The following is a 19,620-nucleotide window of genomic DNA, read 5'->3' as shown; positions in this document are numbered from 1 at the left end:
GCTCTAGTACGTCTTTACTGTAAGCATCTATTGATTTTTTTACGTATCGTAGTCTAAACTAGAACTCGATCAATGAAACTTAGCGTGCTTGGGAAGCTGACTTCACAGATCACTTATTATACATGCGCAGTAGGCTTTAGGAATTTTCCTTATGTTAGAAATACTTATTTATGTAGTTACATTTATATTATAATTATATATTTAATAAACTCATATTTTGTTATTATATCTGATTTCATAAAAGTATAATCGATTTAAGAACGTCATTCGTATGGCTTTACAATATAATACAAGATGTTTTCCCGCGCAAAAGCATTATTAAAAAATAAAAAAGGAGAGTCGCGCATGGATTGAAATAGCTGATTTTTGTGAATTGGATATTTAACTTCAGAACTATAATATTTATAAAATAAAACAAATAATAAATAAATATTCTGTGTACTGGTGTATTTATTATCAGAAGTGGGATAAATTTCGTTTTAAAAATGCATCGCTATAAACGACCACGCTCAAGATCTCGCAATCCATTTGATAAGCGAAAAAGACAAACTGATGAAGACGATGATACTTCTCATAACAATAAAAAAAATTCAAGAAAAAATAAAAGTAACGCAAAGAAGAAAAACCATACTACAAAAGATACGAATACCCACTATAGAGGAAATAGAACAAGAACACCAAGTCCCATACAAAGCAATAACAATAGAACAAAAGACTTGGCGACTAGACAAGATTACATCAATTTGACTGAAAACAGTTATGCAACGAGACACGATGGCGTTGGAAGAAGATTGAGCTGTTCTGCGACCGGACGAGATCTTACGATTCCGAGACTCCATTCTGCGACCGGACGAGACATTGCGACTTCAAGAGTCTATTCTGCGACCGGACGAGATAGTGTTAACGATGAAGGTGAGTTCCAGACTGGACATTCCCGTCCAGTTCAGGAACAATCGATCAATGACGTACCTGAGGCAATTTTTTCTCCAAGGTCATCGACCGTACCAAAGCGCATGCCATTGAATGCATTAGGTGAGGCAGATAATTTAAATTCCTCGAATGCAATACTTAACTTTAGTGATTTAGCTAAATTTGTTCAAACATTAATAAAGCCTAGTTTACCGCATAATAATAACTTGTTACCGGAATTTGACCCATCTGTAAAGAATCATCGTATCGATTTATGGTTATCAAAAGTAAATGAGTGTGCAAAAATATACGGATGGAGTGAATCTCATATTGTGCATTTTGCTTTACCTAAGTTGTCTGGTAATGCTAAAAATTGGTATAATAGTCAAAATACTGTCTTGCATACCTGGTCAGAGTGGCAAATATTACTTCGAAAAGCTTTTCCATCCGAAACTAACTTCGGAGTAATTTTAACAGAAATGCTTGAAAAACGAATGAGGGTAGGAGATAATTTAGATGATTATTTCTATGAGAAAATAAATTTAATAAATGCGTGTGATATTTTTGGGAAAAAGGCAGTAGATTGCATTATACACGGTATAGATGATCGTACAATACGTGCTGGAGCGTCATCCGCTCGTTTTACAGAACCTGAAGATCTCTTAAAATTTCTTAAAGACGTTTGTAAAGAACACAAAGATATTTATCGTAATTCTAATTTAAATAGAAATAAACTAAATAATCATTTATTCTGTAATAAATGTAATGAACCTGGGCATCGTACAATACAATGTCGTATCAAAAATACAAAGTTAAATTCTGAACATGATAGTTTTTCACCGTTATGCTTTAATTGTAACGAAAAAGGGCATAGAGTCTATCAGTGCTCTAAACCAATTTTAAAATGTGATAGATGTAATAAATTCGGTCATATTATTTCAAACTGTCCGCAGAAAACTAACAATGTGTTGAACAATGAAAAACGTGTATTATTGTCAGAAAGTACAAGCGTAAAAAATTCTAAATATTATAAACAGGCAGTAATAAATTCTTTATTTACAATTGAATGTTTTGTTGACTTGGGAAGTGACTGCACGCTTATACGACTCGAAACTACTTCTGAATTTGGATTAAATATTTCTACTGATAATTTACCAATTATACGTGGGATAGCAAATGTTGGAGTTCAACCTTTAGGGAAAACAAATTTTTTATTACGTTTAGACTCCGTAGAAGCAAACATTATGGCATATGTGGTTGCTAACAATTTTCTACATACGCAGATGTTAGTAGGGCAAAACTTTACTGAGTTACCTAATGTGATTATTACAAAGACAGAAGACTCACTAAATATATTGTCAAAGATTAATAATGACGATTTAACTTGCTTAGAACCAGAAATTAATGTGAAATATAGATTGTATGTGTCATTTGATTGTGAAGTAGATAAAATAAATTTAATAAAGTGTTGTAGTTATGAAATAGTAGATGCAACAATTTATATAAAAGGTGGTTATCGAAACGTTAATGATAAAGAGTATTGTATCCAAGAGGGTTTATATATGTTAAAAGATGGTAAATGCCAAATCAGTGTAATAAATTTTTCACACTGTCCATTATACTTTACAAGTAACTTTGTTATAACCAGATTTTATTTAATAAGACAAGATAAAAATTGTAGATATTTGTCAGAAGTACACTGTTTTAAAATAGGAACGAATCTGAAACCCATTCCTCGCGAAGAAATAACTTTAAACTCTAATTTAACTTACGAACAAAAAATGAAAATATATTCACTTATAGACACATATAGGGATTGTTTTGCTCAAGACCTCTCTGAGCTTGGTTGTACTAACGTAACAGAGTTGACCATAAAACTGACTGATGAAACTCCGGTAGTTTATCGTCCTTATCGACTAAGTCAATCAGAAAAAGAAATAGTTAGAACGCTAGTTAGGGAGCTCGAAGAAAATGAAATAATCGAAGAGTCTGACTCATCATATGCGAGTCCAATATTGCTTGTATCAAAAAAGACAGGTGGATATAGATTATGTGTGGATTATAGAGCTCTGAATAGAAAAATTATAAAGGATCATTTTCCATTACCTAGAATAGATGACCAGATAGATCTCCTTAGTGGAAATTATTTTTATACTAGTTTAGACAAGGCGAGCGGTTACTATCAAATTCCTGTTCAGAAAGACTGTAGACATCTTACAGCTTTCATTACTCCTGATGGTCTATACCAATTTCGTAGAGCTCCATTTGGATTAGTTAATTGTCCTGCAATTTTTCAACGTACAATTAACAAAATACTTAATAAATCCCAAAATAAATGTGCAATTGCTTATATGGATGACTTATTAATAACGGGTAAACATTTTGAAGACTGTTTTTTAAAGTTACAACAAACCCTGGAACTCATTCGTGAAGCTGGGCTTACTTTAAATATTAAAAAATGTAGATTTTTTGAGACAGTAATAGATTATTTGGGACTAGAAATATCCGTAGATGGAATAAAACCTGGCAAGTCAAAAATCACAGCCGTAGATTCATTCCCAGAACCAAAGAATGTACATGAAGTCCGTCAGTTTATAGGCTTAGCAAGTTATTTTCGAAAGTTTATCGAAAATTTTGCTATTCTAGCTAAGCCCTTGACAGATCTTACTAAACAAAATGTGAAATGGAAGTGGGAGCAACAACAGAACGAATCCTTCTTAACATTAAAGAAAAAGTTGGTGCAACGACCAATATTAAGTATTTTCAATCCCGATTATGTTACTGAACTACACTGTGATGCATCTAAATTAGGTTTGGGTGGAATTTTATTACAAAAGGAAAATGATAGGTCTAAACTCAATGTTATAGCTTATTTTAGTCGCAAGACTACAATTGACGAGGAAAAATTACATGCCTACGAGTTAGAAACCCTTGCAGTTGTTGCCTCCCTCAACCGATTTCGCCCCTACCTTATAGGCAAAACTTTTAAAATCCTTACAGACTGCAATGCCTTACGATCTACGTTTTTAAAACGAGATCTTATTCCCCGAGTTGCTCGTTGGTGGATAGCTTTTCAGGAATATGATTGCTCTATAGAGTATAGACCGGGGCATTCGATGCAACATGTTGATGCACTCAGTCGCAATCCTATTCTTAGTGAAAATGATTCTCAGACTTATGATCACTTTACTCGAGTATTGCAAATATCTCAAGATGACTGGCTCCTTAGTTTGCAATTATCAGATCCAAAAATACAACACATCAGATCTGTTTTAGAAGATAGTAGTTATAAAGACTTAATTGATATAAAACAAAATTTTGTTATACGAAATAATCGCTTGTATCGTAAAGTAGGGGAAGATTTAAAATGGGTAGTACCCAAAAGTGCAAGATGGCAAATATGCCAACGTAACCATGATGAGATAGGCCATTTTTCAACTGAGAAAACTTTAGATAAAATTAAACGTGATTTTTGGTTTCCACGAATGAAAAAATTTGTCTCTAAATACGTAAAGGCATGTTTGCATTGTGCGTTTAGTAAGGAACCGGCGGGTCCAAAAGAAGGCTTTCTTCATAGCATTCCAAAAATTGACATACCATTCCATACGGTCCATATTGACCATTTAGGCCCGTTTATAAAAAGTGCTAAGGGAAATCAATATCTATTACTAATTGTAGATGGTTTTACAAAGTATTGTATTCTTAAAGCTCTTCGAAATACAAAGACGGCACCAACAGTTTTAGCACTTCAAGATGTTTTCAGTTTATTTGGATATCCTGTCAGAATTATTTCCGATCGGGGTACATGTTTTACTTCATCCGAGTTTAAAAGGTTCTGCATAGAATACGAAGTCTCTCACATACTTAATGCAGTTTCAGCTCCAAGGGCCAACGGCCAAGTAGAGCGATATAATCGGACAGTTTTAGATTCGCTCAGAACATATAATGACGGACTAGGAGAGAATAAATGGGACCAAGTAGTAAATAAAATACAATGGGGATTAAATAATACGATTAATAAGGGAATAGGAAAAACTCCGGCTGAAGCACTATTTGGTAAACGTTTGTTAGGACAGGGTGAAGGTAATCTTGGTGATACAGTTTCCGATACGAGACAAAATGATAAAGATTTAGAAACTATAACAAAGGAAATAAATAATTATATCGAAAAAGACCAAGAAAAACAAAGTTTGAGATTTAATAAGACTAGAAAGAAGGCTAAAGTTTACAAAATAGGTGATTTAGTAAAAATTTTAAAAAATTGTCCTTCTAATGACGGTAAAAGTCGAAAGCTATTACCCAAATTTACTGGTCCATTCCGTATATCAAATGTTTTAGACCATGATCGATACGAGGTTTCTAGTATTCCAGGTTCAAATATAACCAAAGGCCGGTATAGTAATGTTTGGTCAGCTGATCGTATACAGCCTTGGATAAATATGTCTTATAATGATGATGATGATAATGAAGGAAGTTCTGATGGTGAACTTAGTTCTAATTAAATTTATAATTTGGGTGATCTTAATAAATATGAATTTATATAATTTTAATGAATGTACGTTCAAAACAAATTGTAACAGATTATAATAATACTTTTATTGTTTGGATTGTAATAATATATTTTGTCTTTTATATATTCATTTAAAGTGTGTAAGAAAATGCATAATGTTACAAAATATGATTGTGATTTTGATCTTTGGATTTGATAATAATTTATATAATACTAATATAGAAATTAGATTTTAGAAAATATAATATTATAAAAGGAATAAAAATATATATAAATGTATAAAAAATGTTGATTAGTGTGATGATGAATTATTTGTTGTTGGGAAGTTTCACACGGTCACACAGGTGATGAGGGGTGAAATGCCAACAAGATGGAAGAGAAAAGATTTTTGTTGGGAAGTTTCTCACGGTCACATAGGTGATGAGGGGTGAAATGCCAACAAGATAGAAGAGAAAAGATTTTTGTTGGGAAGTTTCTCACGGTCACATAGGTGATGAGGGGTGAAATGCCAACAAGATAGAAGAGAAAAGATTTTTTTTATGTTGGGAAGTCATGCACGGTTGTGATTGCGGGAGTTGGCTAGGACTGTGGTGGTTGGGAAGGCTCACACGGTCACAATCTGTGACGAGGGGTGAGGTGCTAATCTTTACAGTCAATGCTACCGTAGTCATTAATGAGGGGCGTGACGCCAACTGATTAGTTGAGATGAGTAAGTTTGGGGACAAACTTTATAGTCAGAATGGCCGAATGTTAGAAATACTTATTTATGTAGTTACATTTATATTATAATTATATATTTAATAAACTCATATTTTGTTATTATATCTGATTTCATAAAAGTATAATCGATTTAAGAACGTCATTCGTATGGCTTTACAATATAATACAAGATGTTTTCCCGCGCAAAAGCATTATTAAAAAATAAAAAAGGAGAGTCGCGCATGGATTGAAATAGCTGATTTTTGTGAATTGGATATTTAACTTCAGAACTATAATATTTATAAAATAAAACAAATAATAAATAAATATTCTGTGTACTGGTGTATTTATTACTTATTTGCTTATTTTTCCTTAACGTGTGTTGTTTTATATTTATTTTCCATGGAATTTATAAAAATCAATCAATTAAGAGAAAATATGACGTTCAAATATGAAGCGATTGCGTAATAAAAATAAACAAAAATGCAGACCTATTCTGTTAGAATAAATTCAAAACTTACCGCAAAACACCAGCGTGATTTGTCAAAATGTTTTACGCGATATTTATTGTAACAATTACAAAATATATAGGATACACGTATGAAAATAGCGTATCATCATTTTACGAGTGAGATACGAAGTTAATTCTTACAGAATCGCAATGCTCCAACTAAATTTGCTGTTAGATAATCGCTTATTCAGCTGCCAGCTGAGTTTTCGGGTTCCGCACTCAAAGGGTAAAACGGACACTTTTACTAATTCCATCCATCTGTCTGTCTGTCACCAGACTGCATCTCATACGACTGTATAGATACGGTTCATGAACCGTAATAGTTAGACACTTGATATTTTCACAGATAATATATTTCAAATAACAAATACTAAATAATAATATAAAAATAAAATAAATATTTATGGTGGCTCCCGTACATGATTTTCCAGCCATGATTTTTTTGCCGTTTTTATAGATAATGGTACGGAAACCTTCGTGCGCGAGACCTACTCGCACTTGGTTTATAATTAGGCTGGTTAAGAGAAAGCACAAAATAACCAAAAATATAATACACTATATTTCACACCTAGTCGGTACTAATGTGCTTGGTGTCCAAAGTCATCATCACAAAGTATCATTGCCTAAAATTCCTTCATTCAACATTTTTTTTTTGTAAATAGTTTTTTTTAAATAGATAGGCGAACGAGCGCAGGGGCTTCCTAATGGTACGTGGTCACTACCCTGTGTCTACTATGTCCTGAAAGTTATTGTATTCATATTTAATAAAATTAATTTAAATCAATTTCTAATCAAAATATATATACCCAACAAGTGACGAATACATTTGTGGGGAATTCGGCAGTTCTAGTGGTCTCTCTAATAACGGGACCGGTTGTTTGTATAAGACTAAATTTAAATCCAATATTTTAGTTACAACTTCAACAGATCCAAACCATTACTATTTAGAGAAATATATAATAATATAAGAATTAAAGAAAACGTATAAGTAAGTTTTTTATGGCGTCGGAAGTTGGTCTGGGAATTGGGTCACCTGATGGTGAGCCGTTACCACTGTCCATAGAACTTGGCGCTGTGTGAAATTTTAAACACTTCTTACATATCCACCATCCAACATCACCATCTAATCAAAAGCATTAAAATGATCCCGTAGACAATTACTAATATTTAACTACTTTGACAATTGTGCAGGCATATAATAAAACCATTAGAAATTATTGATATATTAAGAGGTTTGTAATAAAACATAGAAACAATTGATAAATATTTATATTTTTATCGAATATTCAAGATTCGATGATGATGAGAGTGTTCGAAGTTTAGATATCTCTGTAGGACAAAACCACAAAGCTTTTATTCTAGTTAATTTATCGCTATATAACAAAAAATTAAACAAACAATATTGTAAAAATAAATAGTAATGAGACTTAGTAACCTAGTCTATCTGTCGACACTTATGCCATCACATATATCTCAGAAACTACAAACATATATGAATTTTAAATTAAGTATAGTAACAAATCCATTAAAGTTACAGACGCTTAATAATATTTTATCTGTGATGACAATATTTCAAAGTATGAAATATTGTGTTTTTTTTGGTTCATAAATAAATGTTTAATATTTTATATAAAAATTGACGTTGGTATATTTGTTCGAGATTAAAAAGCTTCGACACTGTTTGAATCACCATGAAAGTCAGCATATATATATAAAGGTACTTCAAGTGTCCATTTCGTTGTAACTCGCCGCTACATTGCGATGCTGCACTTCATCCGTTCAAAACATTAACATTAAATAATTGATATATATATTAGTATTAGTAGTAGTAGTAGTATTTATACACGGAGAACATTTACCTTTGTTTTTTTAAATTAAATCTACATTTTATGAATCTGATGACAAAAAAAAATCACCATTTTTATATACTTATACCCTATACGACATTAAATGAATATAATTACTAAGTATAATGATTTTGTTGGTATGTCATATTATTTTATAAACGTTTTTCTTTATTATAAATATTACTTAAAGTGAAAAATATATATATATATATTTATGTATATTATTCAACACTATTCCCAAAACACATGATTTATGTATATATTTTTTTATACTGGCGTCAAACCTTATATAATACTGATATCATTTTTAATACATATAATGGAGTACTAATAAAGAACATATTCGATATAGTTTAATGATTTTGTGAGTAAGTAGTGAAACTGATTTATTTATCTGTGGTTGAATATTCTTTTATTTTTTAACGTTTTTTAATCATTTTAAGCGATTACAACTATAACCGTAAAATTAAATTACATTTTTATAAAAGCATAAACTTACGTACAAATAAACGTATTGTATAGAAACAGAACATAACATGTTCCTGTTTGCGATACAGTTTAATATAACTCTCATAGTTTAGAGGTCACTAAATGTAGTGACTCATGTATCGTATTTATTTACATATTTAATCTTACCTCAAAAACTTTATCACACATGTGTCAGACAAAAAGGCGCGTTCGAATAATTCAAACAAGAATGTTTTACGAATCTTAAGCAACCAGTCTTTTATTTCTAAGCTTTCTCTAACAGAACATATATTCTCTTACACAGATAGGACACCTGTCAGACGTCGCTAGGCACTTTCTTAAGCAATCTGCATGGAAAAAATGTGCACATGGCGTTACTCTAGCTGATTTCATTGTACCAAGGCACACGGCACAAACGTCTTCTAGAGTAGAGAGTTCCTCTGGAGTCGCTCGTCTGAATCTTGCTAGAGAACTCTGAGCTTCATTCAACTTTACTAATGCTTCACCGAGTCTGTGGCGGCCGTGCACAATGATACAAATGTACAAGATCAAAAATGCTAATCTCCAACGCTCGTTCCACGCAAGCATGGGGACCAGAGGAACTGCTATTGCCGTTGTGATACCTCTAGCCCAAACTCCGCAATATAGCGGTTCCATGCCTTCAAGTCGTTCTAATTTCAATGCGGTTAAGGCAATCGGCCATAATTCGAGGAACGTCTTCTCTGATAGAAGATAATAAGTCCCAGTAACGATCGTGTATAAGGCCGTAGGGCGGAAATGCTCCAAACCTTGCTCTAATCCTAGCGTCAAGAGAATGAAAGTCATCGTGACTATGAAGGTTACTGCTTTTGTCCACTCCAAAACTATTTTGGTTGCGGACATTGCGAGATGTTTTACTTGTGAGTGACGAGTCACGTTCACGTACGGGGACCAGTCTTCTTTTGTGCAAATTTCGCGCACATAGTTAACTGAGTATGTGATAACATTGTAGAACATTAAAGAGTAGAGGCAGGTCAGTCTTCCACGGTATACTAAGAGGCGATCACATGCAGTAAACAAGAGTAACTGAAAAAGAAAATATTAATTTTTTTTATGGTAGAATAAAAATGAAATAAGTACAGGAATCACTTGGTTTTAATTTTTAGTATAACATTTTTTTTAATGTCGTTATTATTTAACCTATATCCTTATTCTATATCTACCTGGCTAATCATTGTGGAAAGATTGTTCATTTGCAGAAATAATTTCTCGGCGCGATCAATTGGCGCATACGCCGTTTTCAGGACTCCCAGTACACATGCAGTAGGAGCACGAAGGCGACGAATGATCTCTGTGAAAAATACATAATTAATTATTATCATTACTACATACTTTATAGTTTATTATCTATGTCATGAAGACTTCTTATTTATTTGAAGAATATAAAGATTATATTTAATTTTTAAATTTAATCGCTTCAATATATTTTTCTTTTTTAAAACAATACATATCAATAGTGAATTTAACAATTCGAGCTATGTGTCGTCAATACTGAGTTCATAGTAAACAACAACAAAATCTCTGCTGCCGTCTGCGGAGACAAAGTTTTGTTTACAGAATGCAGTCCAAAATAGAACCATTTGTAAAATAATAAAATCTAATGATCCATTCTTCAACTTCAGAGCTGAGCATGAGGTCATGAAAATTCAGTGGTGCTTGCCCGGATTTGAAACCGTAATCTTCTGTAGTGTAGAAGAGACTACATTATCATCGGACGAAGATATACAATTGTAGATACTACATGGTCTGCTACGACTTACGCTTTTTTAAATTATTATGACCCCTGAATACAAAAACAATTTGTCCGACAGTCAGCTTACTGAAGTTGAAATTTATATTTTTCTGATATATATAATTAAGTTCGTATTGGTTGTATGGACATGGAGTTAGGTAATCTATCGATCAATACTATCGAATGCTTATTGTAATTCGCGCTCTTTGATTAAGCTTTTAGCAAAAACATCACATCCTCTTTGATGACTACTTCTATGGTGATCAGTTATTATTAGAAAGGAGGTGGATCATAAGCCTTCTTAAATATATCTAAAGCGTGTTTGAATTAATTTACCTCTTTTAGATATTAAATTGTAATATGTTTTAGGGTGTGGAAATGATCAGTTTCAAATGAGTTTGATTTACTAACTTGATTTCCTAAGTATTCGATTTTAATAGAAAACAGCAACTTATAATAACATGTAAGTATGTTTTATTTCTATATTTATGCTTATATATTCTAACAATTAAACCAGTATTAATTCTTACTTTAATTAAAATTAATGTTCCTAGCAACATAATTTCAAGGTAGTGACTGTCACAATGTATTGGCTACTGGAATCTTTCCGATTCAAAGAACTTTGCTTATTTACATATTTTTTTATGATAAAAAAACTTGTGACAGATATAATGAATTAGGTAAATGCAGTATGTAGTCAAGAAAATCGTTTTATAATTTTTAATTTATTTGTTTTTAAATGTTTACCCAAAAATGGTAATGATGTACAATATTTAAAAATGTCTAAATCGTTATGCTCTTTTGAAAAATTTGTGAAGTTTCGAAATGTTAAAAAATTATATGAGATATTTCGTTTTTGTATATTCTTTTGCTTTAACAGTCGTTACAAATTAAACTTTCAAAGTAAAGCATTATATGTCATATCAACATAATATTGAATGCTTCATACCGCATTTTCTTGACCGTGTCTTTTTTAATAATAATATTCTCAAGGGTTGAAAAGTATAAAAGACCAACCCTTGTCTTAGCAAAAGCAGTTCAGAGCAGCCATCCATCGGAAGCAACAGTAAACCATTCAACATCACAACTCTGGTAAGTTTAATAAATAATTCACATTTGAATAAAACAGACAAATTTTATTATATATATGACGGGGAGCCGGCAAGATTGTTTGGTTCGGGGTCACCATCTTCGTCATACATATTTACGAAATAATACAACAAATCGATAGTTGGATTATCGTATATTGATTTTTACAATATTTCATTGGCCGCGACAACATCTGTCATATCCCTCTTGACAACTGACATTCCATGTTTTTCTAACGTGACAAAGAGCGATTGACCTCAGTGGCCATCCAGAATCAAATCTAAAAACTAAGAGATTGCAATCAAAGTATTTAATTATCTGACGCTGCAACATATATATATATTTATTATAATCGAAATAGATATTGGCTTTTTCATGAGCTCTGAGCTCTTACGAATATTTAATACATCCGCTTAAAGTATCTAGAATATTTACTAACTGTTGTACCGGGTTCGAATCTAGCCATTAAAAAATATTGGGCTTTTCTGTCAGGGGATTCTCAATAATAGTCAAAAGTTTTGAAGTTGGCACATATTGTGTGATCGGATTGTCGGAAAACGAAGAATTAGAGTGCACCTGTGCACATTTTTATTCACTATACCTAACTCCTGCGCAGTTAAATAAGATTTTGAGTTGAGCCGCCGCGGCGAAATAAATACGGAGGGATTGAAACTTGTGTCTAACGAAGAGATTTTTGATATTTGGTGAATATCAAACTTGACGGCTTAAAAGAATGTTTATCAAAAGTTAATAAACATTCTTTAAGGCATTAGTAAATTGGACTGACTGTGACGCACATGCACTGGCTCGGGGCCAGCTTCCGTTGCTCCATTCAACTTCTCGACAATGACCTGACTCTCCCGCATAAATACATATAATATGAAACACCATGATACATATCAATTTTAAAATCTTGTTCGCATTACACATCGTTGATTAATATATTTTTTTTATTGTTTTTATTTCATTTCTTTATAAGTCTCTTTGTGCAAACTTTAGTAGGAAATTTTAAATGTAAAGTGTAGTCTTTGTTTTAATTTCATTTATTATTGTAACTTGATTCAAAAGTTCTTTATAAACTAACATAATTAAAAAATATTTTGATTTGATTTATTGTCAAAATGATAATAAATTGTAACACTAATATACATTTCAAAGAATACTATATGTTTCACTTTTTACTTTTTGTAATTCTCAAGAGTGCAAATGTATTTCAGGGTTCATAGTATATAGTATTAAATATTTATAAAAGATATTTAGATATTATTATCTTACAGATAAAAAGATACAGACAAATTTATTTTCACACAAATCTATTTGGATAAACACAATGTTTAGTAATAAACCCATGACTCATGTTGTTGAATGTTCGTTTGTAAAACATTTTTTCTCGATCGCAAGAGAAAAATATTTTAGATTTTCCTCGCAAATTTTAAAATATCAAAAACGGACGTGACCCGATTCTTAAAATAAAACAACTTTGATTTGTTTATTTTTATTTTAAATTCGTATCTGAGATTTAAGGTTGTTAAAAATTATGTAGGTATTCATTTCCGTTATTATAATATATGTATTTATTATAAAAACTTCTTCATACTCTTAGTAGAGTAACATTATACTCTTTTTAGAATTCATTTATTCATGTTGCCTTTTTCGGGAAGAGCATTAGTTGTACGAAAAATATAAATACCTAAACATTGTTAATAGATGTTTATTTATTTTTGATTTTTTTAATAAAGTACATTTTCTTTTCCTGAACCCACTTCGCGTGGGTGAAATGTTTTCATATCTCATACACTCAAGAGCCGAGGTGGCTTTAGATTTTGTCCTTCTCTTTTAGACTACAATACTCTTGTTGTAATATATGTTAATCTCACGACATGACCATATTACTATGGCAGTTGTTTTCCTTTAATCTTTTCTGACAGTTAATTTCAAACTCTCTCATTCATCATTTTCCATTATCAGCTAATATGGTTAGAAAGACGCAAGGCTATAAATTTATTCAAATGAAGGTATTAAATCTCATAAAGGTGATAACAAAGAATGTTTTGTATTGACTTTTATTTTTATGTATAGTGTAGGGTATGTGCGAATTTACACAACCGTAACAATATGTTTTGTATCTTGTCATAATACGTTATTAATAATAGTATTTTCGTATTTGAAAATAAAACGTTATTTTTATCTTGATTTATAAACAACGCAGATGGATCGATAACTAAGTCTGAATGGCGCACCCCTTGTTTACAAAACAAGGTGACGTACGAGTTTATGCGAAAAGCGAGTCTTAAACAACGCATTCAAAATCATCGAATCACAAAATACAATCGAGTTTCCATTTCCAAAACTACTTTTAGCGATCAACTTAAGCCAATTCGTATGTTGTGAGATAAAGCGTCTTATTTAAATCATTATTTATAGAGTTTGATGTTGGTTGATTAAACTGAAATGTCAGAAATCAATTACGATAGATGGCAAACACTACTCAATATAATGCCAAATCGGATATGAATTGGAGTGTTTCAAAGTCTAATGACTTCTATACACATCATCCACATACGTATAAATAATGAAAATAAAATATTATTTATCTTGTTAAATAAAAAAATGCCTTCCCATATGTTTCTTGGTAAATTAAAATGAGTTTTGTTCAACGCAATTAACGTTATTAATTTTATTTTGTGTTTAATTATTATTAAAGTAGCATTTATTTGATAAATATTACTTTTTTTACAAGTAAATATCACTTATATCTATTTTATATAAAAGATTAATAAAATTATATTGTTTACTTACTTCTTACGACTTTTGCGACGGCAGGATACCACCTAGCAGGATAACGGTAGTTAGCAGAGATAAGCAATGGCAGTACCAGACAAGTATAAGCTGCCATTAACCATGCGCCTCCTAGCGCGACCAGTAGTCCTCGGGGCGCCCAATATGGGAGTAGAAATACTAACGATATTAACCACACTGAAAATAAAATATCGTGCATTTACAATATATAAAATCCAGGGAAAATGATCTCTACGGACCTTAATTTCAAATCACATATCTTATATATTATTTACATTACAATACAAGAATAAGAACAAGTGTGAATCGTGACAAGGAAAGTGAAATGTATTTTTATAATGTTTGCACAATATTACGCTAGAGCAATAGTGAAAACAAAGTCACACCATATGACATTAATAATTTTACGCGTGCGTTGAACAACGAAGTCCAAACATCTTTATATATAGCATTTGATAGCACTGCTGTACTATCTAAAGTAACAAAATAAATAATTGTTTTTTTTTTTTTTAATTATTCATTTGTATTGTTCATTGTCCACTTACAATCATGTAGGTAATATATAATATTTGAGAAATTTCAGACAAAAGCGTTCGGACTTCAAACATAAATATCAAACCTTACCTACACGCTCCAAACTTAAATATTTTTAACGATAACAATTAATAACATCAAATAAAATATTAATTTACCGATATTGGCAATTTTGTCCTCAGATTTAAGTGTATGAAACTTCGAGAAAGAATCACTTCGAAGACGTCCGCGCACTCGCGAAATCATTCCCATTTTTTACGTAAAGATTAAACACGTATTTGAAATATATTACTTTCAAGATAGTTATTTGTTAAATATTTCGAGTTATAAACAATTATCACTGAACAAAAGGGTCGAACACCTTTATTACTTGAGTTGTGTTTCACGAATGCGCATTTCACGGGCGGGCGCGGGATGCTGGGCGGGCGGCGCTTGCGCAAGCACTCGCATCGCACTTATCGCTTTGCCAATGAATTAAAATGTTTTCGATTCCAAAGCTCTATATTTCTTAACAAATAGCAATGATATCTAAACATATGCAGCATGACATAGTGTATTGAGAATTATTATCGTTACCGATGTCCACGTCAATAATCATAATTAGATATCATTTAAAATAACGTGTCAGTGACTTGTATTTTTTTTTTCTTTGTAAATAGACCTACGTGTTCCTCAAATCGTGGAACGTGGCTTTACAGAAATTACTTGAAGGCTATACAGAAAATATACGATACTATTATTTTTGAAGAAAAAATACTAGAAATATTATTATATTAATATTTAGGTAATAAATGTTCTCATTTATATTTGAGAAGTAGCAATAACCATTAGTGTATTTGATTTGTTTTAAACTATTTAGGTACCTACAAAACCATACTTGATTATGTAAATTTCTTAAAAATGAACCCTGCACTTGTTTTGTCTCTAAAAAGTGTTCGTCACACCCATGAAAATAGACCAATACGTGTTAAAAACCACGCATGCATCGGCAGTTTAAAATTAAAAACAACATGTTCATGCTCGGACACACCTACGTCATATGAATAAATGCCACGAGAAAAATCCTTGTAATTCAAGAAGATATATAAATGATTTATATACATTGCTTTTGATCTTTCACAAAACTTTGCTGTCTTGATTTTGTACGCTGACTTGTACGTTAATTTAAAGGTATTAACATTAAAATACAAATGTATATATTTATATCATTGGATATATTCAGACACTCCCACGAGTTTCATTCATAATTTCTTAGAATAAAAGATGATTTCAATATGAATTATGCTACAATATACTTGTATAAATCATTCTAGTCATGTTATCGTTTCAAATACAATAAGATTAAATAAGTAAAAATCACAATGTAAAAGCTTTTATATTTCAAATTATTATATGTATATAGTCTTTGGATATAATACTACAGCTGCTCTGAAAATATAACAAAACAACACAGACTGTGGTATGACAATATGCAACTTAAAAAACAAAAATTAAAAACTATCTTGAAACTCAATTTACATTTTTAGTCATAATATATTACGATGATAGGATATAGTAATGAGATATTATAAAATTGTTCATATTTTTCTTATTTTACGCATTAACTAGTTACCCTCCACACGGGTAGAATAGGCAATTAAGGGTCTATACAAAATATTTCTATCGTTATATAAAGACTTAACGACAAGTCCGCGTTGATATGATTTAATTTGATGGTATGACATCATCATATTTCATCATCAAATTTATCAAAAACTTAATGAATTACACAACAGAATCTTTTCCATGAATCACTCCGTTGATGGGTGTAAACCTTATTAAAATCTGTTCTGTAATTTTTCAGTTTAACGCTTATTTATAACATGTAGTGACAATTGTAAACTGTTTCAGAACTCTAAAATGCATCCCGTATTCTTTATCCTCATCTTAGCTGGTACATGCCTGGCTCATTATAGAGGATACGAATCCAGAAACCTTATAGAAAGAGATGAAGCACATGCCGAAATGGAAGGGTAATTCTGTGTCAATCGATGTTGTGCAATGTATTATATGGTACGGTAATTTTATTTGCATATATTTGATTTGCATTAATATTCATTGAAAAATTGCTTAAAGCTTGTTAAAGATGAATATTGGAGTTTTACTAGGATGAATCACTGGCGTGGTGAATTTAGATTATTTATGAATTTAATTAAGCTCATTGTTAGCCAAATTAATTTGAGTTGAGTTGGGTCAAAATTTATTCGATTGTAAAGTTTGAAATAATTAAATTTAGTTGGTTTAAAGGTTTGAACTTCAGGTTTCCAAAGCTCGACGAAACGTAGCATAAATTTTTGTGTAATCTACAAAACAGTTTGTCAATTTATGCACAAATGTATAACATAAAGCTTTTTGTTTCATAGAATCGTTGAGTGCCCCGTCTGCGAAAATTCCCACAGCTGGTTGCTTCCACAAGAAGAATGTGACATTGTAAAAGGCAACAAGCGGTTCAAAAAATGTCACATGGGCACTTATTTAAACGAGAAATGCGGAAATCGTTTGGATTGCTATCGGGTATTTTTATTTACTCTTAAATTTTGTATAAATGTAGAAGTTGTTAACTGAACGCAGTCTTTTATTGTTAAATGCGGATATCTTAGCTGTAGTTGAGTATGACATAATGAGTAATTAGAGGATAATTATTTTTGTTATACGTACAGGGTCCGGGAGAATCGTGCACTGAAAAAATGGAATATGATATCTACGGGCAGAAGTGTGCCCGCGGGTACTACTGCAACAGTGCCCTACACGTGTGCACCGGCCTTCGCTACACTGTAGATCCACTTTCGCATTTGATACTTTCAAATCGTCTCTATCGATATCCTCTTCATTCCCAAAATGACGACTTAATTGATAAATCTGCATTTTTTGTCGCTTAAATCATGTTCTAATTATTTGAATGCAAATATTACCCTCAGCTATACTAATTACTAATAAACTAATACACAATTATTTTTAATTTATTTAACTAAACCAACCTAATCCAAGCCTAGTAATGCACGTTATTTGTATACATATATGGAAAAATAACCAATATACCTAATATTAATTTAACATAACCTGTCATAAATATTTATCCCAAACAAAAGCCTCTGACAAACAATATAGCCATTAGGCCCTACAACGTCAGGGAGTTGCTCACAAATGAGAGCTGACTCTGGTTATTCCCAATTTCATACAGCTTTGGAAGTAATGTTTATATTCGGTAAATTCCATGAAACTCCAGCAAAATGATATGCGCTGATTAATAAATACAATGTTCTATAGTTTATCCCAACCAATGGAGGACGAAAGCCACATAAACAACAATTGACATCGAATTGACGCGGTATCATTGGTCGAGAATTTGAATAATCTATATACTCATTATTTTAAGAATTTATTTCTAGGATTTAAACGTTGACCAAACTGTTATGGGAACTTAGGAAGCAAAATTAAAGTAGATAGATATGAGTAGTTTAATGGAATAATGTTGTATTATAAATAAAGATATATTAGACAAGAACTATATAACTGAGCTGTTAGAAAATTGCGTGGCATCGTAAGTGTAAGGTTTGTTTATCTTTATTCATTCTTCGATTGGAACATTATTATAGGATATTTTAAGGAATACATCTTGCAGATATACATGTTGAAATGCTTTTTTGTTTCGATATCTTATATAGATACTGGAGCACCACTTAAAAATTATCCAACATAAACTGCTAAAAATTAACTATGCATTGATAAAAGCGCTTTCTTACAACAGCAGCCTACCAACTTGTTCCCTACTGATAATAGTGTATTTTTTACATTTTACAACATGTAAATCTTTGTAGTATTGGCACATGTTTTCGTATATCAGATATTTTCTCTTTCTACCAAATGTCAAATGTATTTCAATTAGTGTTGCATATCGATAGTCCACTATCGATAGACAATCGATAGTCTATCGATAGTTAAGGTGTTAGGGATAGATCGATAGACTATCGATAGTATTGTCACGTGTCAATACTATCGATAGTATCGATAGTTCCCCATGACCAATACTATTGATACTATCGATAGTATTGCAAAAACTATTACTTTTAACCTAAACTATCGATACTATCGATAGTTTTGTACTATCGATAGCCAGTTATTTTTCGATAGTATTACTTTCTCGAAATAAGTTATTTAGTAAGCCATGTAACAACAATATAAAAGTGTAAAATTTACATAATTGCAAACGACCGTCGATGTCCAAAGACGCATTTAAAAAAAAATACAACAGAAACATTAATGAGAACTTTGACTTCGTCATTATCCTTTCCTCAAAATTTATTCACTGACTATCGATAGTCCAAAACTATCGATACTATCGATAGTATCAATAGTATCGCTGCTACCAATAGTATTGCGTACTATCGATAGTATCGCCGATATCAATAGTATTGCTAGAAAGCTATCATCACCAGTATCGGTT

The 19,620-nt window shown here is 31.5% G+C and overlaps 2 protein-coding genes across 2 annotated transcripts; one reads left to right on the top strand and one right to left on the bottom strand.

The window, feature by feature from the left end:
• Positions 1 to 8,898: 8,898 nt before the first annotated feature.
• Positions 8,899 to 15,593, bottom strand: LOC113396134 (uncharacterized). Its single transcript, XM_026633952.2, has 4 exons — positions 15,296 to 15,593; positions 14,604 to 14,780; positions 10,147 to 10,274; positions 8,899 to 10,009 (listed from the first exon to the last, which is right to left on the bottom strand). The coding sequence occupies exons 1-4, from the start codon at positions 15,387 to 15,389 to the stop codon at positions 9,221 to 9,223; spliced, it is 1,188 nt and encodes a 395-aa protein (XP_026489737.1). The 5' UTR covers positions 15,390 to 15,593; the 3' UTR covers positions 8,899 to 9,220.
• On the top strand, positions 11,762 to 18,128 carry LOC113396135 (uncharacterized). The gene is made up of 4 exons (XM_026633954.2): positions 11,762 to 11,807; positions 17,028 to 17,149; positions 17,540 to 17,690; positions 17,837 to 18,128. Exons 2-4 carry the CDS (start codon positions 17,037 to 17,039, stop codon positions 18,053 to 18,055), a joined length of 483 nt encoding a protein of 160 aa, XP_026489739.1. The 5' UTR covers positions 11,762 to 11,807; positions 17,028 to 17,036; the 3' UTR covers positions 18,056 to 18,128.
• The last annotated feature ends 1,492 nt before the right edge of the window (positions 18,129 to 19,620 follow it).

The sequence above is a fragment of the Vanessa tameamea genome, chromosome 19, assembly GCF_037043105.1.
Source record: "Vanessa tameamea isolate UH-Manoa-2023 chromosome 19, ilVanTame1 primary haplotype, whole genome shotgun sequence".
Lineage (NCBI taxonomy): Eukaryota > Metazoa > Arthropoda > Insecta > Lepidoptera > Nymphalidae > Vanessa > Vanessa tameamea.
This window is presented reverse-complemented; position numbering and strand designations above follow the sequence as displayed.